The following is a 24758-nucleotide window of genomic DNA, read 5'->3' on the forward strand; positions in this document are numbered from 1 at the left end:
CAAATGAGTCTTTGGGTTTTGGGCTGTTGGTCGGACAAAAGAAACAATCTGAAGACGTCACTTTGGGCCTTTTCTTTAGAGTTTATTCAGCAGAATAGTACATGCATTCTCCTTTAACTTGACCACTTCAGTTTAAAATTCCTTATAATCTCAGTCACCCTGACAATTTATAGGTCCAACATGATTCGAGTACATTCAGATATTACAGCTATTTAACCAAAGCTAATATTTACTCTGTTTGCCACCTAATTATACACAATAAAATCCACAAGTTCTCTTTGGTCGAACATAACACGTCACATTAACACTCGGATGAGATAATCTGTCTTCTGCTGTCATACTGTACATGTTTACATGACAGTGTACTGTACAGATTAAGGCAAGTCAAGTGATATCAAACAGGATACAGAGAGGAGAAAGGTGTTTAAAACAACTGAAAGATGGAGGGACAGTAGTAAAGACAGACAGTGATGTGAACAGAGTGAGAGGTGTGTGTTCAGATGTAGACAGGTTGCTCCTGTGCTGTCAGCAGACGGTACATGGCTGCAGGCATCGTCTTCATGTGGATCTGGAGCAGAAAGAGACCAAGTGAGGAGAATTTAAAATAAGAACAAACAGACTTATGATTTATTTCTTTTTTTAGAGCCTTTCCAGTTGTGTAGTTTAAAATGTAGTTTCAAGTGTGTTGCTACAGGAAAGGTAATTATACATTTTCTGTAAAAAAATTGGGAAGTAGAATATGTCTGTGAATATTTAGGTTGAGGTCATGAATCAAAATGTTCAAGTATATCCAGCTGCAGCAGCAAATGAATGTGAAGAATGACTGAAGTTCAGCTTCCAGATATGGCCTGTGCAGGGTTTGTGGGCTGGTTGGGTCATAGAAGAACCAAAAACTACTTTTTAATGTTTGTAATTCTTGTAGTGTTATAAATTGCACGTATACTTATGAAGATAATAAAATATTAACACGTGGCTCCGTAGCCTGAACCAAGATGGCAAACTTTTATTCTGCTCCCATGTTAACTTATACAGACAGCCTATACACTGTAACTACTTATTGTGGCCACTAACGGGCCACTCAATAAAATAGCTTCCAATAGCAACATTTATGAATACATTTTATGTTATACCCTCATTATTTCTGTTTAATATTTGCTAATAAACTGATATTATACCAAATGATTTGCTTTCTAAAGTCACCTTTTGCATTAATTCAATGGTTAGACCAGATTATCTGCTTGTCATAAATTGAGGTGCTTCATGATTGTTATCTCTTTGCCTCATAGTTCCTAAAATTGCTATCTTTAATGACATTTTCAATTTACCTCCGTCGTGCTATGGTCTATTGTCTTCCTCAGTCATGGCAGCTTTGTGTACAAGTCAGTGTGTTTTGGGGGCACAGTGGTTTGTAAAGTCTGCAAGGCTGCAGCTGGACCCTCCTCAAAATGTTAGTCCAGGGTCCTGACCCACTCTGAATCATGTTCTGGTGACTGTAAACAGTCTGTATAGTCTTATTATGATTTGCCTTTGTCTTGGATTTAAATACTGTAAATTCTCATAAAATATGATAAATAAGTAACGTCTGGGTCTATATTACCAGGGGCAGGGCTGCTTAATGAACAAGACTGTTAAAGCTTTTTCACAAAAATACTGTTTTCAAGACCAGCTGCTTCAACCTCGCTGTGCAAGATTAACAGGTAACTCAAGTATGTTTACAGGTCTTGGCGAGTTCTACTGCATATGTGAAGTGTAAAGCCTTTTATGGCTCCAGAGGAAGCTGCATGCAATCTGATAAATCCCCTTAAGTGATGTCACTTAGTGGCTAACTTGCATGGTGGCTAATGTAAGCGGTAGGTTTCGAGGGGAAAGACGAACGCGTGGAATAAAGACATTGTTATCTCTGGTTCTGCTGTATCGACTTTGATCATTTGTTTTTAAACTGTCCATAATGAGTCAAACAGTGTTATAGGAGTGCAATGCTAGACCAGTGGACTGCTCTTCAAAACCATGATCTCAGGGCTGCTCCTACCTCTCCCATGGCGTTAGACAGAATCTGAACAATCTTCTCGTGAGGTGTTGCCACCACACTCTGGCTGTTTATCTCGATGATGCGGTGACCGACGCGGACGCCTCCTCTCTCAGCGATGCCTCCCCTCATCAGGCTGCAGATCTGCACACACACACACACACAGTTAAAAACACAAGTCAAAGTGACAGCTTCCAGCAAAGACAGAGGAAAATATTTAATCTACCAGTGACAGTAACTCTATGAATCACCACTCTTGGAAAACATAACAATCACTGCTCCATGTCTGTTGCTAAGAAACTGATACTGGTTTTAGAACACTGTTTAGAAAATAAAAGCTCCTTTTTAATTACTAGAAAGTTGGCAGCAGCACAGTTCAGCCGCCTCCTCTGTATGTGTGAGTGATGAGTCCCTGTTACTCACAATGCCATTCTGGACGCTGAAGCCCAGCTGGTATCTGAGGTCCGGCCTGCGGATGAGCACCATGGTAACAGGAGGACACCTGACGATGTTCATCTTGATCCTGGACTGAGACTTGAGACCCTGAGGACAGACATAGGAGACGGGAGACGGACATTAGAAACACAAATGTAGATCATCAACACAGAATATGTGCCATAGTAAAAAGTTAAATGTACTTTTTAAAGCTGTTTTTATGTCATTAATACATCTTGATGGTACATTTAACATAACACAGTTCATTTTCAACATTTAAAACAAAATAAGGCTCCCTTCTTAAAACGTACTCAGAAAACATTAATAAAACACAGGAACAAGTGACTGAGCTGAAGTGAGCGCAGCAGCGTACCTTGATGATGCTCTGACAGGTGCTGAGCGGTAAACCCACCAGACTCGTTCCGTTTATGGTCATGATCTGGTCTCCGATGTTGAGCCGACTGGATTTCTCAGCCGGACCAGCGTGCATCATGCTGGCGATGATGACGGTGGGGAGGATGGAGCCCCAGCCTGACTCCACGATCACCACGCCCAATATCTCTCCTTTCTGCTTCTCGATGTAAACCTGCAATAACATACATCCAGCTTTATTTGTACTGCTACTCAAAGACAACATGAGCATCAGAAAGTCATCACTTTTAAACATTCGTGAGCAGATTTTCCTCATACTCAAATCTTTCAACCTCTCCTAGTGAAATCATCTGACGCTGCACGCACTCTGAGGTTCTTGCAGCCAACTGCATGATTCTGAAAAATGCCACATGACAGTAGACGTTCCGAGCAGCGAGAGGAGGGAGAGCGGTCTGAGGTCAGACCAGGTTGAGCGTCTCAAATTCACCTTCATACTGGGGTAAGCACCGCATGACATTTTTCAGTCACTGTCACGCAGCTGTGACTTCAAAACCAGCTGCTCATTTAAACCACCGGGAGGCAAAAATGATCAGAGCTGCTGAGCAGAAAACTAATAGCACAGGCTCATTTATATTCAAACATCAATGACGACATGACTTGAACTCAACTGAAGGGCCATGTTGTTGTTTGTGAACAAAATACACAAAAAATTAAGTGTAATATTCTATCAGATACCAGCAGAAGTCTGTTTTTCAAAGGTAAAAATGTCCCTCAATTTAAGCACAAGAAGCGGTGGATAAACTCCTGTGACTGTGCTGCCACCTGCTGGCTCACTCACGTCTCTGCAGTTCTCTGACTTGGAGAAGTGGATGAGGTCGTCGTTGTACATGTCCTGAGTGTTGAGCAGGTCGCTGTACTCCCGCTGGCTCAGGTCCTCGGGGTCGATGCCGTTGGCCCTGAGAAACTCCTGGTAGGCAACGCTGAACGACTGACCAATGGACTGAGCTATCAGCTGGGCCTGAGAGAGAGACAGTCAGTGAGAGAGAGAGAGAGAGAGAGAGAGAGAGAGAGAGAGAGAGAGAGAGAGATGAGGACAGTAACGGTTATAGTCCTTGTGGGAGTTTTGTCTGCGCAGACAGACTTATTATAGACCTCCTGTTTAAAAGGCTTGTTTATATCATACACATTTAATATACTACAATACTTGAGAGGACCCTTATTGACATTCCTTAATTAACTTTATTCTAACTTAAACATTATCCAGACCTAGAGTCCTAAATCAACTTTTAAAGGCCCTGAAAACAGATTTTCAATCAGCTGCCTATTATCTGTGATGGGCTCCTAACATGACACCATTATTGCTACCAACATTATCTGTTTATATAACTGGTTTTTAATAAGGCAAGAAAAAAACACGTCAAAAACAGAACTTCCATCCACTCATCAGGTTTTAACAACTTTTCAATCAAAAACCTGCCAACACTCCCAATTATCACAGGACTCTTCCTATTTTTAACCCTTCCCCTGCTGTGCTCCTGATTGGTTATTTTAGATCAACAGATTTCTTATCAATGACTCACATCCTCGGACTCGAAGACGTGGCAGATCATCCTGTACAGCCGTCTGTCGTCGTGTGTCATGGTGGTCTGCTCGGCCGTGTGGTCCAGGTTTTCCTGCGCGCTGCGGGACCGCACCATCTTCCCCCGGGCCATCAGCACCACCATGTTACCGATGTCAGCGATGTAGGAGATCGTCCTCAGTGGCAGGTCCATTAAAGACTCCTGGTGATCCAAACACGACATGGGGTACTCTTAATTAATCAGTTCTCTATGGCTCCCTGGTACTAACATGCCACTGTGGCGTTACAGCTGCTAAATAGAGATGTGTTTAATGAGGTTTGGAGTGTAATGCAGGGAGAATTGGTTGCTTGAGGACATTTTGAAGCATCGACTCTAACCTCTCTTTGCACGATGACATTGTAAGGGTTGTGTATTATCATTTTGTTACCTGAGTGTCTGCATTGAGGACTTTGATCCTCTGCGTGGACATGAACAGGTCAACCTCAGCAGTGGACGGAGATTCCCCGTCGGGGCTCTGCACAGGGAAACAAGGAGAAGGAGCAACAGGTTGATGAACGGCAGCAAAGGAGAACAGAGCGAGGGTCACATCTGTCAAGAGCCATCAAATATAACGGCTACAAATAACACTCTAATGAAAGGAAAGCTAATGCATTCTGCAACGAACAAAAGAGAACAATAGCACGAAAGGGAAACAAAAAAAGAGGTAAATTAACACTATAAAAAGGCATGTGTATAAAAGGCCTTTCATGCAAAGAGAAAGAAATGTAAAAATCGGAATTCATTAACAAGCCGCACTGATGTTCTTCCTGTCTATCATTAGCATTTCAGCTCAAACTTCTGTACACATACATACATTTTTTACATGAAACTTGAACAATCACAAAACAAACGTACCTTTTTCCTGTTCTTTGCCTGCTTCTGGGCAGCCTGCAGTGATCAGAAAGAGACAAATCAAGACATCAGTCCAAGAAAACAGCTTTTTGGGTGCATCGACAAAAACCCAAACCTCATTCACTGTAGACTGTCTCCATTCCAAATGCCAAATTAAGGGACAAAAGGACCTTAAAGGTTCATACTGTGCATGTGTGTGGGAGGACAGTGATGTTACTGTCTATCACATCTGACAGCAGCCAGCTGCCAGAGGCCTTAGCAGTAAACATTATCAAAAGTTTCGTCTTCATCAATGTGACACAATCGACCCCGGAGAAAGACGAGCGACCTTGTGTGTTTGTGGCAGACGCCTCACCACGGCTCAGGGTTTGTGTTTCCACATGTTGGCTTGTGCCACCGCTTGGTGTCTTTTCAAGGTTTAGCATCTGAACCTGCCTGCTCACCTCCGTCAGTAGAGATGTGATTAAAGTGGATTTAATCTGTGAAGCCAAAAGGATCAAAGCTTTTTAGATGGATTCAGACTGCATTTGGTTTCATTTCAACAGAGGTGGCCCTGACATGTTGTACACTTTGACGAAGCTGTATTTAGAGATGAATAATGAATGATTTAGACTTGTTATATTAAAATCATATTTTCAAAGAGCTGCATCTTTAACAATAGTAAGAGAAACTAAACATATAGTAGTGTACATGCAGTTCCTCTGCATTTAAAATCAGGTTTGTGAATGAAGCAAAAACAATTGTGCCTTTCAGAAAAAGCTTTAAAAAAGGGTGAGTCAAAGGTTTTTTAATTCATATTATTATTATATTATGCATATGGATTGTGATTATGTGTAGCTAGTCTAGCCCAGTGGTTCTGTAGTATTTGCTTCCTTGAACCAGTTGACTTGATGTGTCAGGTATCGAGATGTATGTTGGAGGCCTACATGCTTCGTAGTATAATTTTTGTCTGGCTGAAGATGCCGGGATACTTCACATCCCAAGACTTTAAAAATGTTCTTTATATTTTGGTTCAGTTTCATCTGGTTCTTTGTCAGTTGAATCAATTTGCACATTTGTTTGTGATGTTGCCAAGTTAATCAAACTTTTCTCCCCACAATAAAAACTTAATCTGCTTTGCCATTGTCTCTCAAGCAGATGATTGCTGTCACTACTATTTTAAATAGTGGTTGCCACCGAAGGCACTCAAAAGCCATTGGTTGCCACTTCCTCAAAATGGCTGCCAACGGGAAACTAGCAACATTACTGTCAAGCCCTGAGCAGTTCCTGTTTGCTGTGGAAGATGTCTCATGTCCTATCTAGAAATAATCTCACTTCTATAAATGGTGATAATGAGGCTTCTATTAAAGCTGACACATCATGCTAACGATGCATGTTATTGAGAGGTCACGAGTGTTATTATGTAAACACTGTTGATGTTAAGACCCTCCCAAAGGCTCTGTGAGCAAACACGTCACTCTTTCTCATTTCAACCCCTCTGCCTGCCGCCTCCTCAGACTACACCTCACATCTTCATCATCATGAGCTCCAGTCTGACTCCTGACCTGTGGTGGACGTCACTGTAGATCATTCTGTTAGGAGCAGTCTTGTCACCGCCTCATTTATTCATTTATTCAGACTCCTTCATTTGATTTTATATTTGGCAGGTATCTCTGATAATAATCAGCATCCGTCTTTCTGTGCCGTCCCTCCTGTGGTGCTTCGGCTGCTTATGTCAGTATTCTCCTCGTAAAAGAGATTATTTCAAATTTGTTGTTGCCTGTTTCATTCTTGGTGTAATCTGGATTGTTTGATGGCAAAACTCTTATTTACTACTTTTTTAATATTCAATCTTTAATGGCCATTCCAAATTTACATTTTTTTTTTCAATTTACATTCTATATACTGACAATTTCTTTATCTATATTCAATGTATGTAAATATGCATGTATGGGTTTTTCAACTCATAAGCATCCTTTGAGGAAGGGTTTTCATCTGTTGTGCTCTCATTTATGAATCTGAAAAATATTTTTGTTTATTCAGCCTCTACTATTATGATGTTGTTTTTATTTTTAAACAGTTTTGTTATGTACAAAAATTCCCTACATGTGAAATGATGTAATTGTATTCTTTACATATAGGTGAAGAACAAGGCATGCTCTCTAATCCATCAGATGTGAACTGAACCAGGTTCTGACCTTATTAAACAGACAGGTATCGGCCAGATGAGGATGTGGCTGATACACATTAAATGCAGTTTTCTGTACTGTTCATTTGCTGAGGTGAGTGAACATGGATGCATAAATACACTGCTGATACTAAATCATCACCTCCTGCTTCAGGAAGGAAGTTGTAACTTTTTACTGTGGAGCCTATGCTGTTGAATATGACATTCACTGTCAGTTATTGTCACCAAAAACGTGCTCGATATATATGAGAGCTGCGTTGTTTAGCTGATTGGTTTGTTTCTTGGGCAGCACTCTGGCTCAGTAGTTAGCACCTCACAGCAAGAAGGTCACATGTTTGATTCCCTGATGGGAGCACTGTTCCTAGAACTGAATACGAATTTCCCTATATGTTGTACTGTGTGTCTGAAAATGAATGTTATTTGAATTATATTACTCAGTTCCACACACTGAGATTTTAAATTTGAGTGAAAAAAAGAGCACTCACATCAGATCAGTATTCTGCACTAAACCCTACCTTGAGTCGGATCGGTTCATCCCTACAAATGAGATCTCTGCTCGACAGCGAGCCTCCACTGTCTTTTCCATTCTAAAAAAGTAAAATGACTTATGTATCCCCCTCATCATTATACAGTCTCTAACCTGCTCCCTCCCCGTAGGTTTCTCAGACCTTAATGGAGGCGATGTCCTAGAAATGTCAGTTAACCGTCCACAATGCAGAGTTGAACTCGGCTCCTGTCCTCTTCCCGCCCCTGACTTTCTTTGCTCATCTCTCTAAAATGGCAACTTCTTACTGCTAGTCTCTCACTCTCACACAGTTCTATGTTTGAATGACACGCTGTCACTGTAAGCCATCTATACCACTCCATGACACCACCTTCACACAGCGAGCGCAAATCAGATCTTTGGTGTATCATTATCATGTATGAATATTTCTTCTCATGTGAACACAAAGACAACCCACATTAAATCATATGTGAGATCTATACTGTATGTACTGCTATACTTTAATTGCTGTGATGGGAGTGGTTTGATTCCATGCTGTGTGACTGGAGCATAAAGCAGGGTCTACAGTCTCCTGGGGCCTCACAGCCTTGATCGAGAGTTTATGTAACATCCAGTGGAGCTGAGGAGAAAAGCCTGTGTGACTGTGGATCAGGAGCAGTGATCTGTGGATGATGCATTGTGCACAAACCCGGGGACTTTTCGCCCGCTGGCTGAATTGCCTGCTGAGGGTTTCTGACTTTAAAAGACCCAAATATGAGGCGAACCTCAGTTACATCACTGGCGATGCGTCCAAGTGTGCTAGAAAATGTGTCTACAAACCAAGGAGAGCTGGATTTGATATTTGACTGTTATAAGCGCTATTATTAATTCAAAAACATAAATCCTAAATATAAAGTTTACAAAGCTTTAAGGTTATGAAAATTATCTTCTATAACACTGTTTGACAGTGTCACAAAGTATAACCTCTATTAGCTTGTTCAGACTCTTTACTGATGTTATATGATGTTTATGCTTAGTGAAATGCTATATTATGTCTGTGCTATTCCTTTAAATGGGAATACTCTAGATGTCTTGAGGATCATCTCAGACACATTTCCCCAAATTCAGCCTGAAACATTTGGTATTTTTTGGGCAGGCATAAGAAATAAGAACATTTTTACTTTTTATCTTTAGAGAATTTCATACGCTACATAGTGCCCTAAAATATACCTACAATACTATGGAACAAAGTAAGTCATGTCAATGGCATGTATTCTACTTTCTTTTAACAGTCCCAAATTGCAAGAGACCACATTTTATAGAGGCATAGCATCACAGTCAGGCGACAGTACCTGACAGTGATAAAGCAAAATGACTGTCTGAAATTTGAATTTACAGCTCACTCTGGAGTGAAGAACTCACTATCTATCACATAGGGAACACTGAGTACTGTAAGTGAATGGAAGAGTGATTTCAGACACAAACACATAATGTCCTGTTCTTCCTCTGCTATTTTTACTAAGCTTTTGTTTGCTCTCACCCGGACTCTGCTCATGGCCTCCTGTGCCTGCTGCATGCGGGCACTCTTTGTGGGCGTCCTCTCTGACAGCAGGTGGGTACAGCCCAGGTAGGTCGCTGCAAAGATGATGCCGTCAATAAGGTCTTCAGGGTCACATGGTCCCGGAACTGCGAACCAAATGCGCATGTTCAACTATTTATCTTCATGTCAACAGATGAAAAGAATAGAGAAGGAGCAGAGAATGATATGATGTTATTGTACGAGTCCACTCACCGTCCACAAATGTTGGAAACTGAGGAAGAGATCTGCGAATCTGAGAAGGCACAAAAAAAGGAAAAAGTACATCACCATCCTTATTATTTCTCCTCACATACTGCACGTCTCTCCCATCTCATTTAAATTCAGCAAGACTTTTACTGCTGTCAGCCATTTGCTGCTGGCACATAAACACCTCGTAAAAGATGCCTGCCTGCCTGCCTGCCTGCCGTTGCAGGATTTATCTTCTACGTTGCCATGGATTCAGTGAGTGACGTTGTGGTCTACAACTTGAGCCGTTTTTTTTTTGTTTTTTTTTAGCCTGTATTTGGATTATTTTGATACTGAAGAAAACTTAAAAATATGATGATTCTGGGGCACATTCTGGAGTTATAAAGAGTATCTTTTGTGAACTCTTTCTCACCTCCTGGACAGACGGCTGCAGTGGAGGCGACAGTGGCTGAACTTGTGCTCGAGGCTGCTGAGCTGGAAGCTGTTGATGCTGCTGTTGATGTTGTATCTGTTGTGGATGCTGATGCTGATTGGGAGGCGTGTGTGCATACGGTTGCGGCTTTGTGTATGTTTGCGGTGGCCTTGCACCATCCCTCTGCTGTGATTGGTGACCATGGTGGTGGTGATGGTTGTGTTGGGGCTGCTGTTGGTGATAATGTTGAGGATGAAGTGCTCTGGCTGACTCGACTCTCAGCGGACTAACTGGCTCCCGAGCTTGAACTGGGGCGTAGCGGGAAGGAGATTCAGACACTGACTGCGAGGGGGAGTGAGGAGAAGACTGGGAGAAGGATAAGGGAGAAAAGAGAAAAAGAGAGAAGGTGAAAACAGCTGACTCTTAATAAGGAGACCTTATTCTGACAATACATGATTCAGGATTTGGGCATTAACCCAAGTAACACAAAATGAAATGAGAGCCAAGGATGTAAATCTTAAGTTTGCTTGCTTCCCAAGAGCAATGAGATCTAATTTAATTATTGCAGCACTGCCGACCCAACTCCTTGGGCAATGTCACTTATCAGCCCAGGCTTAAAAGGTATAGTTCAACATTTAAAAAAGAAAATAGCTCGATGATTTAGCCTTAAGATGGTCACATTTACACTTCTGTTCGTGTTCATCAGTAACAACAAAAAACACAGCGTCAAGAGTTCTTTGCATTTGTATATTTTTACTTTTAACAGAGTCTGGCAAGCTGATTCCTCCTGCCTATAGTCTTAATGCTAAGCTAGGATAGACACATCCTGCACTATTGCATGCACAAACAGTATATCTTTTTTTGTTTTTGTTTGACAGTTTTTATTTGAACCCCAAAAATGTATGAGAACTTATTGTTGATATTAAAAATTGCTACATCCTTAGCTGAACAGCGCAACATTCTGTACTTTCACCATTTTTAAATATTACAAGGAACTCCAGCTGATTTGCAAAATAACTAGCAGCTCTAGCAGCAGAGGTTTTGATGATCCACTCCTTTTAACACATCTTTGTTACGTTTGTTGTTGTTGAGTTTGAAAACACATACACATACATTTATTCTTCCTTGGTGCTGAGTCCCAAAAAAACCCTGTAACCCTGATTGTATCCCACAAAGGACTTACTGCTCCACATTCAGAATTTCTTATTTATTCCTACGGAAGGAAAATCAGGTACAGAGGAAACAAAACCAGAACAATATGTCCTTGTGGAGTTATATATTTCAATAAAAACAAAAACAGTAAACATAATGATGAGGGAAGTCATACTTACATGGCCAGCTGTAGTCTGCAGTGGGTATACATCTTCTGTGGGACTGACTTCCTGCCGCATCACCCAAATTGGCGCCACAGGCTTGTCAGGTGTGTAGGGGGAGCGTATTGTCTTAGTCTTCACCTCCTCAATCGCCTCCTTGATGTCCTTAATCGCCAGGGTGATGGCGTCTCCTGAGCCTCTGATACCTTCCTCCCCATGGAGCCCCACAGCGCTCCGCTCCTCCTGGGCCTCACCTGAGCTGCTCTGCCCAGACGAGGGGCTCTTAGCCTGTGTTTCTGTTTGTCTGGGTGCCTGCCTGCGACTTTTGGAAACAGGACTTTGATCAGCATTGTCTCCCTCACCATCAGATTTACCATCATAGTGGTGTAGCCGGCAGCCAACAGAGCGGTCCAGAGGAGAGTGATGTGAGCCGCGGTCTCTGCCCTGCCTTGGGGCATAATGGGAGCCCTTGGTGGGGGAGGATGGAGGCCCTTTTTGTACATTCTCCTGTCTATGGCTGGTAAAGGGCTCTTGGCGGGACTCCTGCTGGGCCTCATGAGGCTCAGTCCTCCAACTAGATTGCCTGCGAGGTTCTCTGTGTAACTCGGGGTAGGAGGTCTTAAGGGGTTCAGGAAAAGAGTTGGGGTGGGATTTTGGCTCCGAGTACGACTCGTAGACAGGCTCGGGGTACGATTTTTGGTGGGACTCTGAATAAAAGTCTGCATAGGTTTTGGGATAAGATTCAGAGGAGGAAGTGAAGTGAGACAGCGAGCACGATTCCGAGCAATCCTCATCTTCTTCTTCATCATCTTCTTCAGGTAGTAGGTCATTGTCAGGCAGAGGGCTCAAACTGGTGTCCTCACTGAAGTGGTCCAGCTGGGGGAAGGGTGGAACATCAGGGGACGAAGGAGGAGTAGGTGACTGGAGGGGCGGCGGGCTGTGGAGAGGACCGTCCATACTCAGCGAGGCGGCGCTCTCTGTGTCAGAGCAGAGATCAGTGATTTCACTTCCCTGAGCTGCAATCTCCTCCGCTACGTCATCCATCACTTCTTCCTGATCCTCCTCCACCCTCTCTGCACGTCCCTCTGCTTCGTCATCGACTGTCTGTATGTTGTCATGAATGCAGCTTGAGCGACCTGTGGTCGAGCGGTGGTCTCCATCATCCTCCGCCTGTTCTTGTTCTTCATCCTTCTCCTTTACTTCCTCCGGTTCATCTTCACACTCCACTTTACCCTCCTGGAGGTCCTCTTCCGCCTCAGTAGGAGAAGTGTATCGTTGCATGTTATGGGCTGCAGCACCAGGTGAGAGGTGGGTGGGGGTGACAACAGCAACAGGAGTCTGGTGAGGAGATCCCTTGTCCTGTGCTTGGTCCGGCACAGGATCATCTGCTGAGGGCTGCTGTACCTGAACCTCTGCTGGAGCCTCTCTCTCATCAGCACCAGGTGAAGAGTCCTGCATCTCCCCCACTGGTTGCCTCTGTCTGTGAGCTCTGAGCCTGGGGTTAGGGTCGCCATGACGGCGGTAGCGGGCAACAGCAGGGCGGTGATGCTGGATAGGACGAGGCTCAGTGTCTCGAGTCTCGCCCCCGTCAGACCTGGAAGAAGCCACCACCGGGACCTGACCAGGACTCTGAGCCTCGCTTTGGCCCTGTCCCTGTCCCTGCCCTGACGGAGGCCGCCGGCGATGCCGAGGGGGTCCGCGACCTGGGTGGTGGTGGTGGTGGTGAGGAGGGTGATGATGATGATGATGATGGGGATTCAGTTCCCCATCCTGGTTGAGCATCTGACATGGCCTCCAGGACCGACGAACAGGAGGTTCCCCAGGAGTCGTCCCATTGGGCTGCCTGCTCCTTGGAGGCACCTTGTGCTCCTCGCCCGCTTCCCCGGATGCCTCTCCCTGATACTTGTGGCTCATGGCTGGGGCGTGATGCAACTCCAATTTTCAGAACATGCTCCTCTTGTCTCCAAGAAAACCGTCCTCATAGCACAGCCTGGGAGAGACAGAGACAGGATATATAAGAGGTGAATGTGAGCATTAGTTGTTGTGGTTGGTCATGTCTATGGTACTTCATACACAGAAACCCTGTTTTACTGCTGCAACAAAGGAATGCCATTATGCCAGCTGATGCCACCCTAGTATATGATTTCGGATAGCATACCAGTGTTCCAGAAGCAAAAGAGGCGTGCCATGTAACATAACAGTGTCAGCATCCAGTGTGGCTCCTGGCATGCCAGCTCCCACTTTTTACACAGCTGCTGATTCAGCCAATGTCTTTTTCCTAGGATGGCGAATGAATGACTTGTCCTACTCCAGTTGGGTTGGTTAGGTATAGGCATGAGGAGTGATGACTGGTTAGAAGGTAAGGTAAGAATATCAGGGTTAAGCCAATCAGAGGTGGGTCATTCCTTTGCCATTCTAGGAAGAGAAGCACTGGGCTGATTCAGCTCTATTACCTTTGCGGCTTAAAGATGGAACAAAGATGCTGCCCCATCCTACCTTCATACCTTTAACACAATACTGAGGGGCGGACTAATGGTGCAACATTCCTGCCTTGAACAGGCAGTGTAAAAGGGGCTTATGTGTCTCTGTGATTAACTGGCGACCTGTCCAGAGTGTACCACACCTCTCAACCAGTGTCAGTAAGGACTGTCCTGCCCACTCCTGCAACCCTCAAGGATAAGCGCATATAGCTAATGGATGGATGGATAGGTCCATCTTCAACCAGCATCTCACTAGGCTCTTACTACACATGCACACAAACAGGAAATATTACAGTGATGCTGAGTATCAGGCTGGGGACTCCCTGACTCTATATTGCTAATAGCAAAAAACCTAAATCCTCTGAGATTCATCTGGGTGCACAGTGCACTTTAATCTGCACCACATTCATCCGTCCACCAGCAGCTGGCAGATGGCACAGGACCACAAGAGAGAAAAGGAGGAGGAGTAAAGGAGGAGGAGGAGGAGGCAGGGCAGAAGGACAAGGAGGGACATCTCTCTGGTATCAGATAAGACCTGACAGAGAGAGATGAATAGGGCAGCGATCTGAATAATAAATGCCCTCTGTGAGAGAGAAGCCCAGTTTTGATATTTATTTAATATGATGAGGCTATCAGGGTATCCATCAGTTATCTCTTATCGCAGGCTTTGCTGTGTCCGAGGTCAACAAGCTGAGAAAGGACACCAGAGCGTAATCCTACTAAATGTTTCAGGAATAATAAACTGGCTCCAAAAAAGGTCATCGATGGAGAAAAACGTACTGCAATGTGTGTCTAATTTGAAGAAAGAAAAAGGATAAAGCTTGTTTATGGCCTACATTAGAGCTTAAAATCGTTTCTCATTATTGCTACGCCATATGTTACACTGAAGCTGCTTTCATAAGTTATTTATCTGACTTTAATGTTCAGAAGAATCCATAAATGTTTGACTGTGTGTATGAGATGTCTACGTTTTTCTGCTTCAGATTGCTTAATTCAGCTCTGTACTTAATGTGTGCTGAGCATCTCAACCTTGTTTTTATATCATGATTATTACGATCGTCTGCCAAATTCTCCGAAAAAGGGATGTCAATCTGCTCTGAGGAGGTGAATTATATGTTATATTTGCAAAGATTCCTTGCATCCGTAATGTACATCATGAAACATCTCACCCACAATGAATTACCATGTTAATCTTGATTGAAGTGCAATAGAGTGCAGTATGGATGATGTATTTTTGTAGGCTAACGCAGAAGTTAGCATTGCCCTGGTTCTCTCTGTAAAGACGGACTACTGAATAGATGAGTCTCTGTGTTCAGCATGATGATGTTTAATGTCCCTGACAACTTCTGCAGTCTCATTTAGCCACTTGTTAAATACCCGCCATGTTTAAGACCTATCAGTGCTTTATAATTCAATTGTAGGACATTTAATGAGGTATTTTATTTTAAATATCTTAAGCCTTTGATAACAACAGACCTTATTTCAGGCATTTAACCAAAACCCATTCAAAAAACCCACTGACTTTGAGATGAGGAAACCAGAACTGCAAAAATGCTAACTGATTTTCCGGGTTTTAGGACTTATTACTACAGCACTATTATTTGTGCTTATATAATGATATTATTTGAAATATCAGGCAAAATCTGAGAAAAGTGGGATCAAACTGGACTGAGGGGCTAATTATTGTGTCAACCTTAAATGTGTTCCCCTAATATAAAAGAGACGTGCAATAGAAAACAGACTTTAAAGAATTACTTAAGCCCACAAAGGTAATGAAAACATAATAGTTCTTAGTTTACTTTGACAAATTTACTATCATTCATTTAGAGATATTACTTTAATATTCAACTTGATAAATGTGTGTATTTTTGTTATTTTAGGGAGGTCAATCTTGGACCAAGGACCCAAAAAAATGTATTCTTAGTACAATGGATCATTTTGAATCTTCCTTTCATCAATCTACCTGATCAATTGCATTGATATGAGTGGATTTCTTGTAAGCTTAATAATAAGCTCACTCCTTACTGTCAATTAATGCAGCTCCTCTTGAATCAACACGTTTCAGATTGGATTAAGTGGTAGCAGAAGGCTTACTGATGTGGTTGTCAATCCTTTATGTGCAGTCATATAAATTGTAGACTTGAAAATCGAACATGTGGACAGAAAGAAGACACGGAGGGCAAAGGTTAATGTCGATCCTGTAATCTGAGCACGAACCACAACTGCTAGGGACGGAAAATGAAGGGGTGCAGCAGGAGCGAGGGCGGACTCCCAGGGTGGCTAACGTCCCTCTCGGCCCGGAGTTTAGGACTGGATCGCAATGGCTGGGTGACTCAGGGGAGGGGAGGGGGGGTCAGGGAGGGTAAGGGTTGCCCAGGTCACAGATGGCCCTGGCAGCACGGCAGTGAAACGTACAGGCCTGCGGAGCTGTGAGCCGAGTGCTGCACTTCCATCTGTCAGGCTGCAGTGAAAGCTGCGGGGTGGGGGATTTACTAGCCCATTAACTCGTTGATCTTATACTGACAGACAAGCTCATACTGACAACAACACACGTGTACTATACGTACTTGCAAGGACATTCACTGATTACATCTCTTCACTACTAGTCTTTAACTTCCTACACAGCATGCCAAAAATGAGGGCGTAATGTCAATGAAAAGTATATTGCTATATTTCTGACTGAATTAAGGTGGCAACAAATGATGCACATGCAAACACTTTTATTGATGAACAGACAAATTAGTTAGTCTATAAAATGTCACAACATTGAGAAAAATGACCTCCATAATTTCCCAGGTGTCTCAGCAATGTCGATACCCTGATTATATTCTGGAGCTGACTAGACTATTGGTGCTTCTGGAAGTATTTACACAAATTAAGAATTTAGGAAGCAATCATCATTTCTACAAATACGATGACCAAAGAAGCAGACACATTCACTGTTCACCCCCCCATCCCACCCCCTTAACAATCAAGTAAGCTCAGAAAACTGTCTGATCACTAAACACGAATCTGTTCAATTCCATTTATTGCCTGTTTATCGAAGACCATGTAAAATTAATAAAAACGTAGGTAGCTTCAAGCTGCACCTACAGTCCCAGTAAATACAAGAGCCAAATACAACACAGTGTTTAAAATAGCTTTACTTCAACATATCAAGGAGCAGTTAAAGATAAAAAAACATCCTGGTGAATCATTTAGATTAGAATAGATTTTAAAAGGGGTTTAAAAGTGATCATGGACACAATAACTTTCATTTGTCTTATCTTGAGGTTGGTAGACACTGGGTGTTGCAGTAATCAGAAAAGGGCACCATTAAAAAGGTACACCCCTGAAATTAAGGACCAGATGCTTTCCACAGGTGGTATCTAACCTCATGTCACACCATTGTATTGTATCAAACTTGGTTGTTGTTTAGGAGGTAGAACCTTTCCACTAACCGAAAGGTTGGTGGTTCGGTTCTGGCCCCTGTGAAGTCTACATGTTCAAGTTTTCTTGGGCCAGATACTGAAGTTCAAATTGCTCCCTATGCTTGTTTTATAGGTGACTGAGTGTGGGTGAGTGCTGACTTTATATAAATAGCTTTGAGTGGTCGGTACCACTAGGAAGGCACAATATAAATGCAGACTATTTACAATTAAAATGTTGCCTTTTACCCTGCTCAAAAGGCTAAATTAAATGACTGAACTTGATTTAATCTAGTCCTCAAAAAACAAGCGTTGAAACAATTACCTTGGGTCGATGAATAGATAAGTCAATTATCAGAAAATGTTAACATTGTGATTAACATTAAATAGTCCTAGCTTCTCAACTGTGAGGATTTGCTGCTTTTCTTTGAATTATGTAACAAAAAACTGAAGTCAACTCATCTTTGGGTTTTGGACTGTCGGTCCATTTTCAGACAATTAAGATAAATGATTAGTCCAGAAAAAATGAAAATAATCATTAGATACAAAACTGGCCTCACTTCGGAGGACTGTCCTGTTCTATCTATTCTTGAGTGCATGATTCATCCTCTCTCACACTCTCACTCACACACACACACACACACACACACCACAGTGACAGACACACTCCCTCTGCAAACATATGGTCCATGTTAGGATGCATCAATAGTCGTATTACTTACATTGTGTTTACATGCAGACTAGGCCACTGCTCCAGAGGGAATGGATTAATCCATGAACAAGTGCCAAACTGGCAAGTGCTTTTATTTTGAAGGCTTACTGGCTTCTTAAATCCCCTCCCATGGCCTTGAACGATTTTATTATGTTAAAAGGGCAAAAGCCTTCGTGTTGGGTGCTCATGATCTATTAGTGATTACTCCTACGCCTCTTTAAAATGCGCTCACAGACTACAGTTCATATGACTATGTGTTATTCTGGATACGATGCACGTCTATGCTGAGAAACATACACATACACTAACTGTATCACGATACCTGATACGAATGACATCCATTTGATAAAAAGTGCAATAAACTGTCACATGTCTAAATGCCTCCCTCTTCCTCTCCTGACGGTCCAGATTAAATACTCGCAGGTGTCGGGTCCGCCATCGGCGAAAACGACCTGAACACATTCTCATTCCGCCTTCCTGCCCCACACTAAACCCGGCTCCCCGACACCGGCTGCCGGACATGACATTCACTCATTTACCTGCATGTCAGAGGAGGAGAGGCCCGGGTCCGGCTGCTGCAGTACACATCGCCCCCCGTTCCTGTGCCTGCTCGCTTGGCTCGGCTCGGTTTGGCTCGGCTTGTCCCTCCAGACAACTTGCGCGGATTAAAGCGGAGAGCTCAGCCCCTCCTTCTGCACCGTGACATCAGAGCGGATTAGCGATGCACAAAGCGCCTTTACAAACGCTGCTGATGCTGGTGCTGCAGACACAAACAGTTCTGCACGGCCATGAGTGGAGCCTCGTCCCACCTACTCCATCAGCAGCCAGCAGAGCCGCCTGCAGAGTGCTGCTGCTGAGGCACAGCCCGGCTACTGCAACACCGTTAGCTGTTATATTCCCACGGTCTGTCGGGGGTGTCGCTGTTATCTGCCTGTGGATCCTTCTGGTCTCAATAAAAATGTCCCTTAAACACCTGTAATGAGCAAGTAGAGAAAGTGGTATCACACAAACAGTTGTTCACTGTGCACTGTTACCGTTTGCACATTTATTTTAGCGAAGAACGCATTCTGACCTGCTAGCATTAGCTCCGTTAACGGTTGGCTAAGCTAGCTCTGTTAGCGTAACAGGTAACCATGCTAACTGGCCGGAAGCTAACGTTAGCTAACAGTAGACTTTTTTTCTCCCTATTTTTCCACCAAGACAAATGTAAATGAAAGTTTAAAAAACGCCTATAGGTCGTGTAATAACTTGGTTTCGAGGACATTAGCAGCTTCCTCGGCAGCTCTACAGCTGAAACAAATAAATTACACCTGCTGCGCAATAAAAAATACTAAATTGCAAGTAACACCACCAGTAGCAAAACTTCTGTTAATCAAAGATTAAGCCGGAAGTGAGATGTCCGTCTTTGCTTGAACAAAAAAGCAGCCTTTGATTTTTATTTTTATATTTTTAATAATTCACCATTGAATTAAGAAACAATATTGAGCCTGTTAATATCACCTGTAATAAGAAAGGCCTAATTTATTCGCTTTTAAAATTATTTAGTGAGTCTATTTTGCCTTTAGTTTACGTTTTCTGACTTAATTTATCTATTATTTACAATTTATATTCATTACTTTCCTTAGATTATAATGATGACATTTTTACTTACTGGAAAACTAGACCAAAATATTGTTAATGTTATCAGTACCCATTGCTTCTCTGAGTAGTCTAGGCTATGACATGTCAACTTGTCTGCTGCAAAAATGGATGTCTTGTTTCTGTCACCCTTGTTTCATATGTGATACACATGTTCTGATAAAGTTTAGGAGAAAATAGCTAATGAACTATCTATTGTTCACACTTGCACATAGATAAATGAACCCGACAGCCTAAAATATGAGTAAGGAGTAACCTCAGGCTACAATCTTTGTTTGGCTGATGAAAAGTGTCATAGCTTGGGAAACGAATTGTGCAGTTGTTGAAATATTTTATATGTAATACAGCACGTACCCTTATGACAATATCAGTTAGGTTCTAGGAAAACTGGCACAGCTATGGAGATTGGATTATGAAACATTTAGATGATGGGGATAACTTCATTATGATGAGATGCTCTTCAACTTGGATGATAATGAGGAATGAATTGTGGAAACTAATGCAATAGTGACTGACTATTAACACTTTTACATGTCTTCCTCTAACACATGGTTTCATCTTTAATTTGTATTTTATTTATTTGCACTTATTGCATTGTTTACAATCTACAGATCATTTGACTTACAGACTTTAATTTATTTTGTTGGACATTGCTGATATTCTTTTTTTCTGTTCAGCGTTGTTCTTGCTCTTAGCTGTATGTTCATTCCTGTGTAAGTACATTGAGAGCAGTGAAAAACCAAGTCAAATTCTTTGTATTCGTGGTACGTTAACCCAGGCACGTTTTGGTGTCACTCAAGGCCCGGTAGAGCAGATCAACGTGGCCTGTGTTGACACATTATGGAGCCCCTGTAACGTATTCTCGCCTAAGTCACGTGCGCCCTTCAGCCGGAACAGCCGTTACCGTGACAACAATGCATGACGGAGGATGGTGGTGGTGTGGAGTAGTAACCATGGCATCCAATCTGTTATTGCTATCTTTGCAACCACACATCTCTGATCCCACACAAACAGCAAGCACAATTGTGTAAAACACAGGCTGTGAACATTTGGGTGGATGTGGAGGTGTGTGTGTGTGGAACATTTTAAGTCCTGAGCCAATCAAAAGGTCTAAAAATATAGAGTGGAATATGCAGAAATAGGCCATCATCAGCGTGTATGTGAGGTAACGTTCTCACTCCACTGCTGGTGTTAACTCAGGTCACGCAGCCTATATTTCATGCTCTGAGTCCAAGTCCCTGCCGCTCTATTTCCAGAGAAGACATCAATAATTTGTGGCCTAGTCTGCATACATGGGTGAAATACTGTATACTGTATGTGTTCCGTCGGTAGTATAACACGCAGTGAGCACTGACTGAACCCATTACCGGAATTAATGCACATTAATGTTTCATCACGGCCCATTACAGAGTCTCTTATCACGCAGAAAACACATGACCTCAATTCAAAATGCACACTGCAGGGACCAATATGTTCATGACACTCCATGTTTGCCTGCCCAGGGCCATTATTTTCAGCTGGTCTGCAGGTGGCGCTCTTCAGCAGGATGGTGGTAATACACCAAGTAATGCGAAATTGCATCCTTTTTAGCTACGTCACAGAAGAGGAAACAAAAAATATATATTTTATATGGTGGAGTGTGGAGGATGATTTGAAGAGTCTCACAGCCTGAGGAATGAAGCTGATGGTATGGCAGCGGATACTTGTGTATCTCTTGCCAGTTGGCAGCAGGGTGAACAGACTGTGGCTGGGGTGGATGTTGTCTTTCAGTAGCCTCTTTCTCTAACCTTCAGGACACCACTGACTTTGACAGTTAATCAATCAATTAACTCAATCAACCGGACAGCCCTCATCTCACCCTCCCCTACAGTGGCTGCTAAAAGCGTGAAAAATGCGAAAGACCCTGTCGAGTGTGTGGTTTGTATTTTCTGGGCTTCTGTAGAAACATGGCTGACTCTGTGGAAGACAATGAAAACACAACGATTCTTATACACTGATATGAATTAAATTAAATTTTAATTTATAATGATGAATATAATATTCCATTTCTGTCAGTGTATCCCCCTAATCCTACACACTGGACCTTCAATTATAAGCTAATAATTCATGTACATTTGTTAGAAGTTAATAAGGATTTATTGATATAATCGTTTGTAAATCATTAATAAAACATTTGAGATAAACATGAACAAATCCTTTGTAAATGATCAATGAATAATGAGTTTCTACATTTATTGAACCCTTGTATGCAAGATACCAAATTATTTTTTACCATTAGAAAAAAATGAGTTACCATTATTTTTACATACCTAAAAAAAGTGTTGGTAAAATGGTAAAATATTTGTAATATTGAAGCTAGTGGCTCTTTGGATGGTAATGTGAGTCTGTCAGCCAGCACTTTGGTCCACACAGGAGTACAGACATCGGTGGTCCCCAGAAAATGATTCCTACTGGTTTTGGCGATGTTCTGACTTTTCCTCTGGCATTTCCTTCCTCTTCGATAAAATATCTTGATATTAATTATGTTGATTCCTATGAAATTTGGTACAGATATCTGTGCCCTGTTGATCCCCTGACCAGCAGGTCAAAAATTCAATGTGTCCAATAGTTTGGCTTAGGCCCAAATAACCGCAAAATGAACTACCCTGTAAGCTGTGCTTTGTATCCATGCTTCCATTATCTATAACCGGTTATCCTTTGCAAGGCTGCGGGGGGGCTGGAGTCGATCCCAGCTGACAGTGGCGAGGCACATCATAGACAGGTTGCCAGGTCATCACATAGATGCAACCAATGCCACTCACATTCACAACGATGGGCAATTTAGAGTGAGAGGAAACCAGAGTGCCCAGAGGGAACCCATGCAGACACAAAGAGAAGAACATGCAAACTCCTCACAGAAAGCCCCCAGGCGGTGGGTTCTCGCTGTGAGGCAACGGAGCTAATCACTACACCACTGTGTCGCCCGCTGTGCTTTGTGTGTAGTGCTAATTAGTTGATTTTAGCATGCTATTATGCTAAACTATGATGGTGAATATGGTAAATATACTTTTCAAAAGTTAAAATCAGCATGTTAGCATTGTCATTGTGGTCATGTAAGCATGCTGACATTAACATTTAGCTCAGAGCACAAAACAAATGTAAAAAAGGCACCTGGAGCAGTGTGTACGATGCTGGCCATCTTGTGTTCACAGAAGCCTAAAAAAGAACCACGGTGACCTTTTTATCTGTCCAGCTCGAGGCACCAACATCTTTCGCTTTTTCATGTTTACAGTTGTGCATGAAAGAGCATTCTGTGCTCCTATTGGTTGAAATCACTGAGCATGTCATGGGATTCTGACATACTAGTCTTTTGTCAGGATGTCCTGAAGCATCCTAGATGCAGAGTCATTTGTCACTTACTATGATTACACACACTAAGGATATCATAAGAATATACACCAAGATAAAATGATCTGATGTTGCGTCCTAACACCCTACAGCTGTAGGATAGGATAGTTTTTAGGCTCATATTGTACATATAAAAGGGGAAACTAGATGATTTATGGCTTTTTGTCCCTTTTTTCCTGTGATGATGCAGGCATGTGACGATAATAAGTGTATTAAAAAGTATCATAATATATCTGAGATGTTTTAATTCCAGGGCCTGTAATGTGAAAGACTGTTGCTCTGAACTGGTTTGAGATGAAAGGTGACACTGTGTAATATAACAGTCGCAGGGGAAAATGGGGAAACTGCCAGAATGAAATTAAAAAAGCAGGAGGAAATAACTTTTTATAATTTTGAGCTGACTGTCACACAATTTCATTGGTGTATCATATATTCTGATTGTATTAATTAATATAATTATCTTTTGTTTTTAATTTATTTATTCTATGGAGCATTTTTGGCTGCCAAGGTAAATGGCTTATAAGTGAGTTGTTACTAATCCTCCCAGCAGATGGAGTTAAAGCACACTATGTGAGACAGGAAAAATTGTTGTGCAGGAACAGATTACTATCCATGTTCATCACAGAGAGATCTCAGCAGCAAATATGACAATGACAAATTCAATTATTTAAGATCTCTTCTGTTTCTGACAAAAGTTTAATGATTTAATATAAAGCTTTCTGTAAAAACTGAAACTTTCTATGCTGCTTTTCAGTGTTTTTGAGGCAGTGGTCTGGGGTGATCCCATAGGCAGGGTGGAGGGCCAGAGGGGAAACCTGCTGAGCCCTCTGGCAGGAAATCACATACTGAGGGAAACATGTCATAACTGTATCATCATGCAAACAATAACTGCTGCATGCACTGCACATGACACAGTGTGGCTCCGTTCTGTTCTTGATTGAAGCTCTATCGTGCTTTAACACAGACACACACAACCAGGATATCAAACAGATGGAAATGTAAAACAGTCCAAAACTAACATTTTCTAAAATAATCTCTTTGTACTCTGTTCTCAATGAAACACATCGCCTTGTTTACATTTGAAATACACATGAGATGATTATTTCTCAAGAATATCAGCTGGAGATCATTCAGATTCTTAGTATTTCCTGAAAAAGAACTTTTATGGCCGCAGTCTGGCTTTCTGGAAAAATTTGACCTCCATAAAGTACTCATTGTACCTTATTTGGACAACACTGACAACACTAAGCAAAGAGGACTGATCATGTAAATGACAACAAAGACAGTGAGAGCGATAGCCGGTCAGACAGATGGATCACAAATGTGGATGACAGAGCTCCCTCATAAAACTACAACACAGTCCAGTCTCCCCGTGTCCAGCATGTTTCATTCTTTTCTTCTATAAAATCCAAAATCCATTCCATTCTGCGGTGGTGATGAAGTGACGGTGTCCACTGCTCATCAAAACATCACATTTTTGCACTTGTGAGTGAACCACTCCCGTTCCCAAATTTGAGTCACATTGTTTCTAATCATTAGTCTCTGGGGATCATGTTTTTGTCATGGCTACACCCGACTTCCCACATGGTTCGTTTGCATTTAAATGAAACTTGTGGAAACTGCATGAGAATGTCTGCAGACTTTTGCGAGGTGCACATGTAGGATGAA

General features: G+C 42.2%; 1 protein-coding gene across 1 annotated transcript; it reads right to left on the reverse strand.

Moving 5' to 3' along the window:
• Window positions 1–61: 61 nt before the first annotated feature.
• On the reverse strand, window positions 62–19359 carry LOC141005559 (uncharacterized). The gene is made up of 14 exons (XM_073477429.1): window positions 19138–19359; window positions 18605–19038; window positions 11485–13456; window positions 10154–10519; window positions 9748–9787; window positions 9496–9641; window positions 5308–5340; window positions 4841–4927; window positions 4414–4614; window positions 3672–3851; window positions 2835–3047; window positions 2450–2569; window positions 2030–2170; window positions 62–568 (listed from the first exon to the last, which is right to left on the reverse strand). Exons 3-14 carry the CDS (start codon window positions 13378–13380, stop codon window positions 497–499), a joined length of 3495 nt encoding a protein of 1164 aa, XP_073333530.1. The 5' UTR covers window positions 13381–13456; window positions 18605–19038; window positions 19138–19359; the 3' UTR covers window positions 62–496.
• Between the last annotated feature and the right edge of the window lie 5399 nt (window positions 19360–24758).

This window comes from Pagrus major, chromosome 12 (assembly GCF_040436345.1).
Source record: "Pagrus major chromosome 12, Pma_NU_1.0".
Lineage (NCBI taxonomy): Eukaryota > Metazoa > Chordata > Actinopteri > Spariformes > Sparidae > Pagrus > Pagrus major.

Excerpts from the sequence above, each read along its gene's own strand:
- LOC141005559 (XM_073477429.1), bottom strand. The coding sequence starts at position 13,380 with ATGAGCCACAAGTATCAGGGAGAGGCATCCGGGGAAGCGGGCGAGGAG. Across the intron at positions 2,570-2,834 it reads CCTGTCAGAGCATCATCAAG|GGTCTCAAGTCTCAGTCCAG; the intron begins GTACGCTGCTGC and ends GTCTGTCCTCAG. Across the intron at positions 2,171-2,449 it reads TCAGCGTCCAGAATGGCATT|ATCTGCAGCCTGATGAGGGG; the intron begins GTGAGTAACAGG and ends GTGTGTGTGCAG.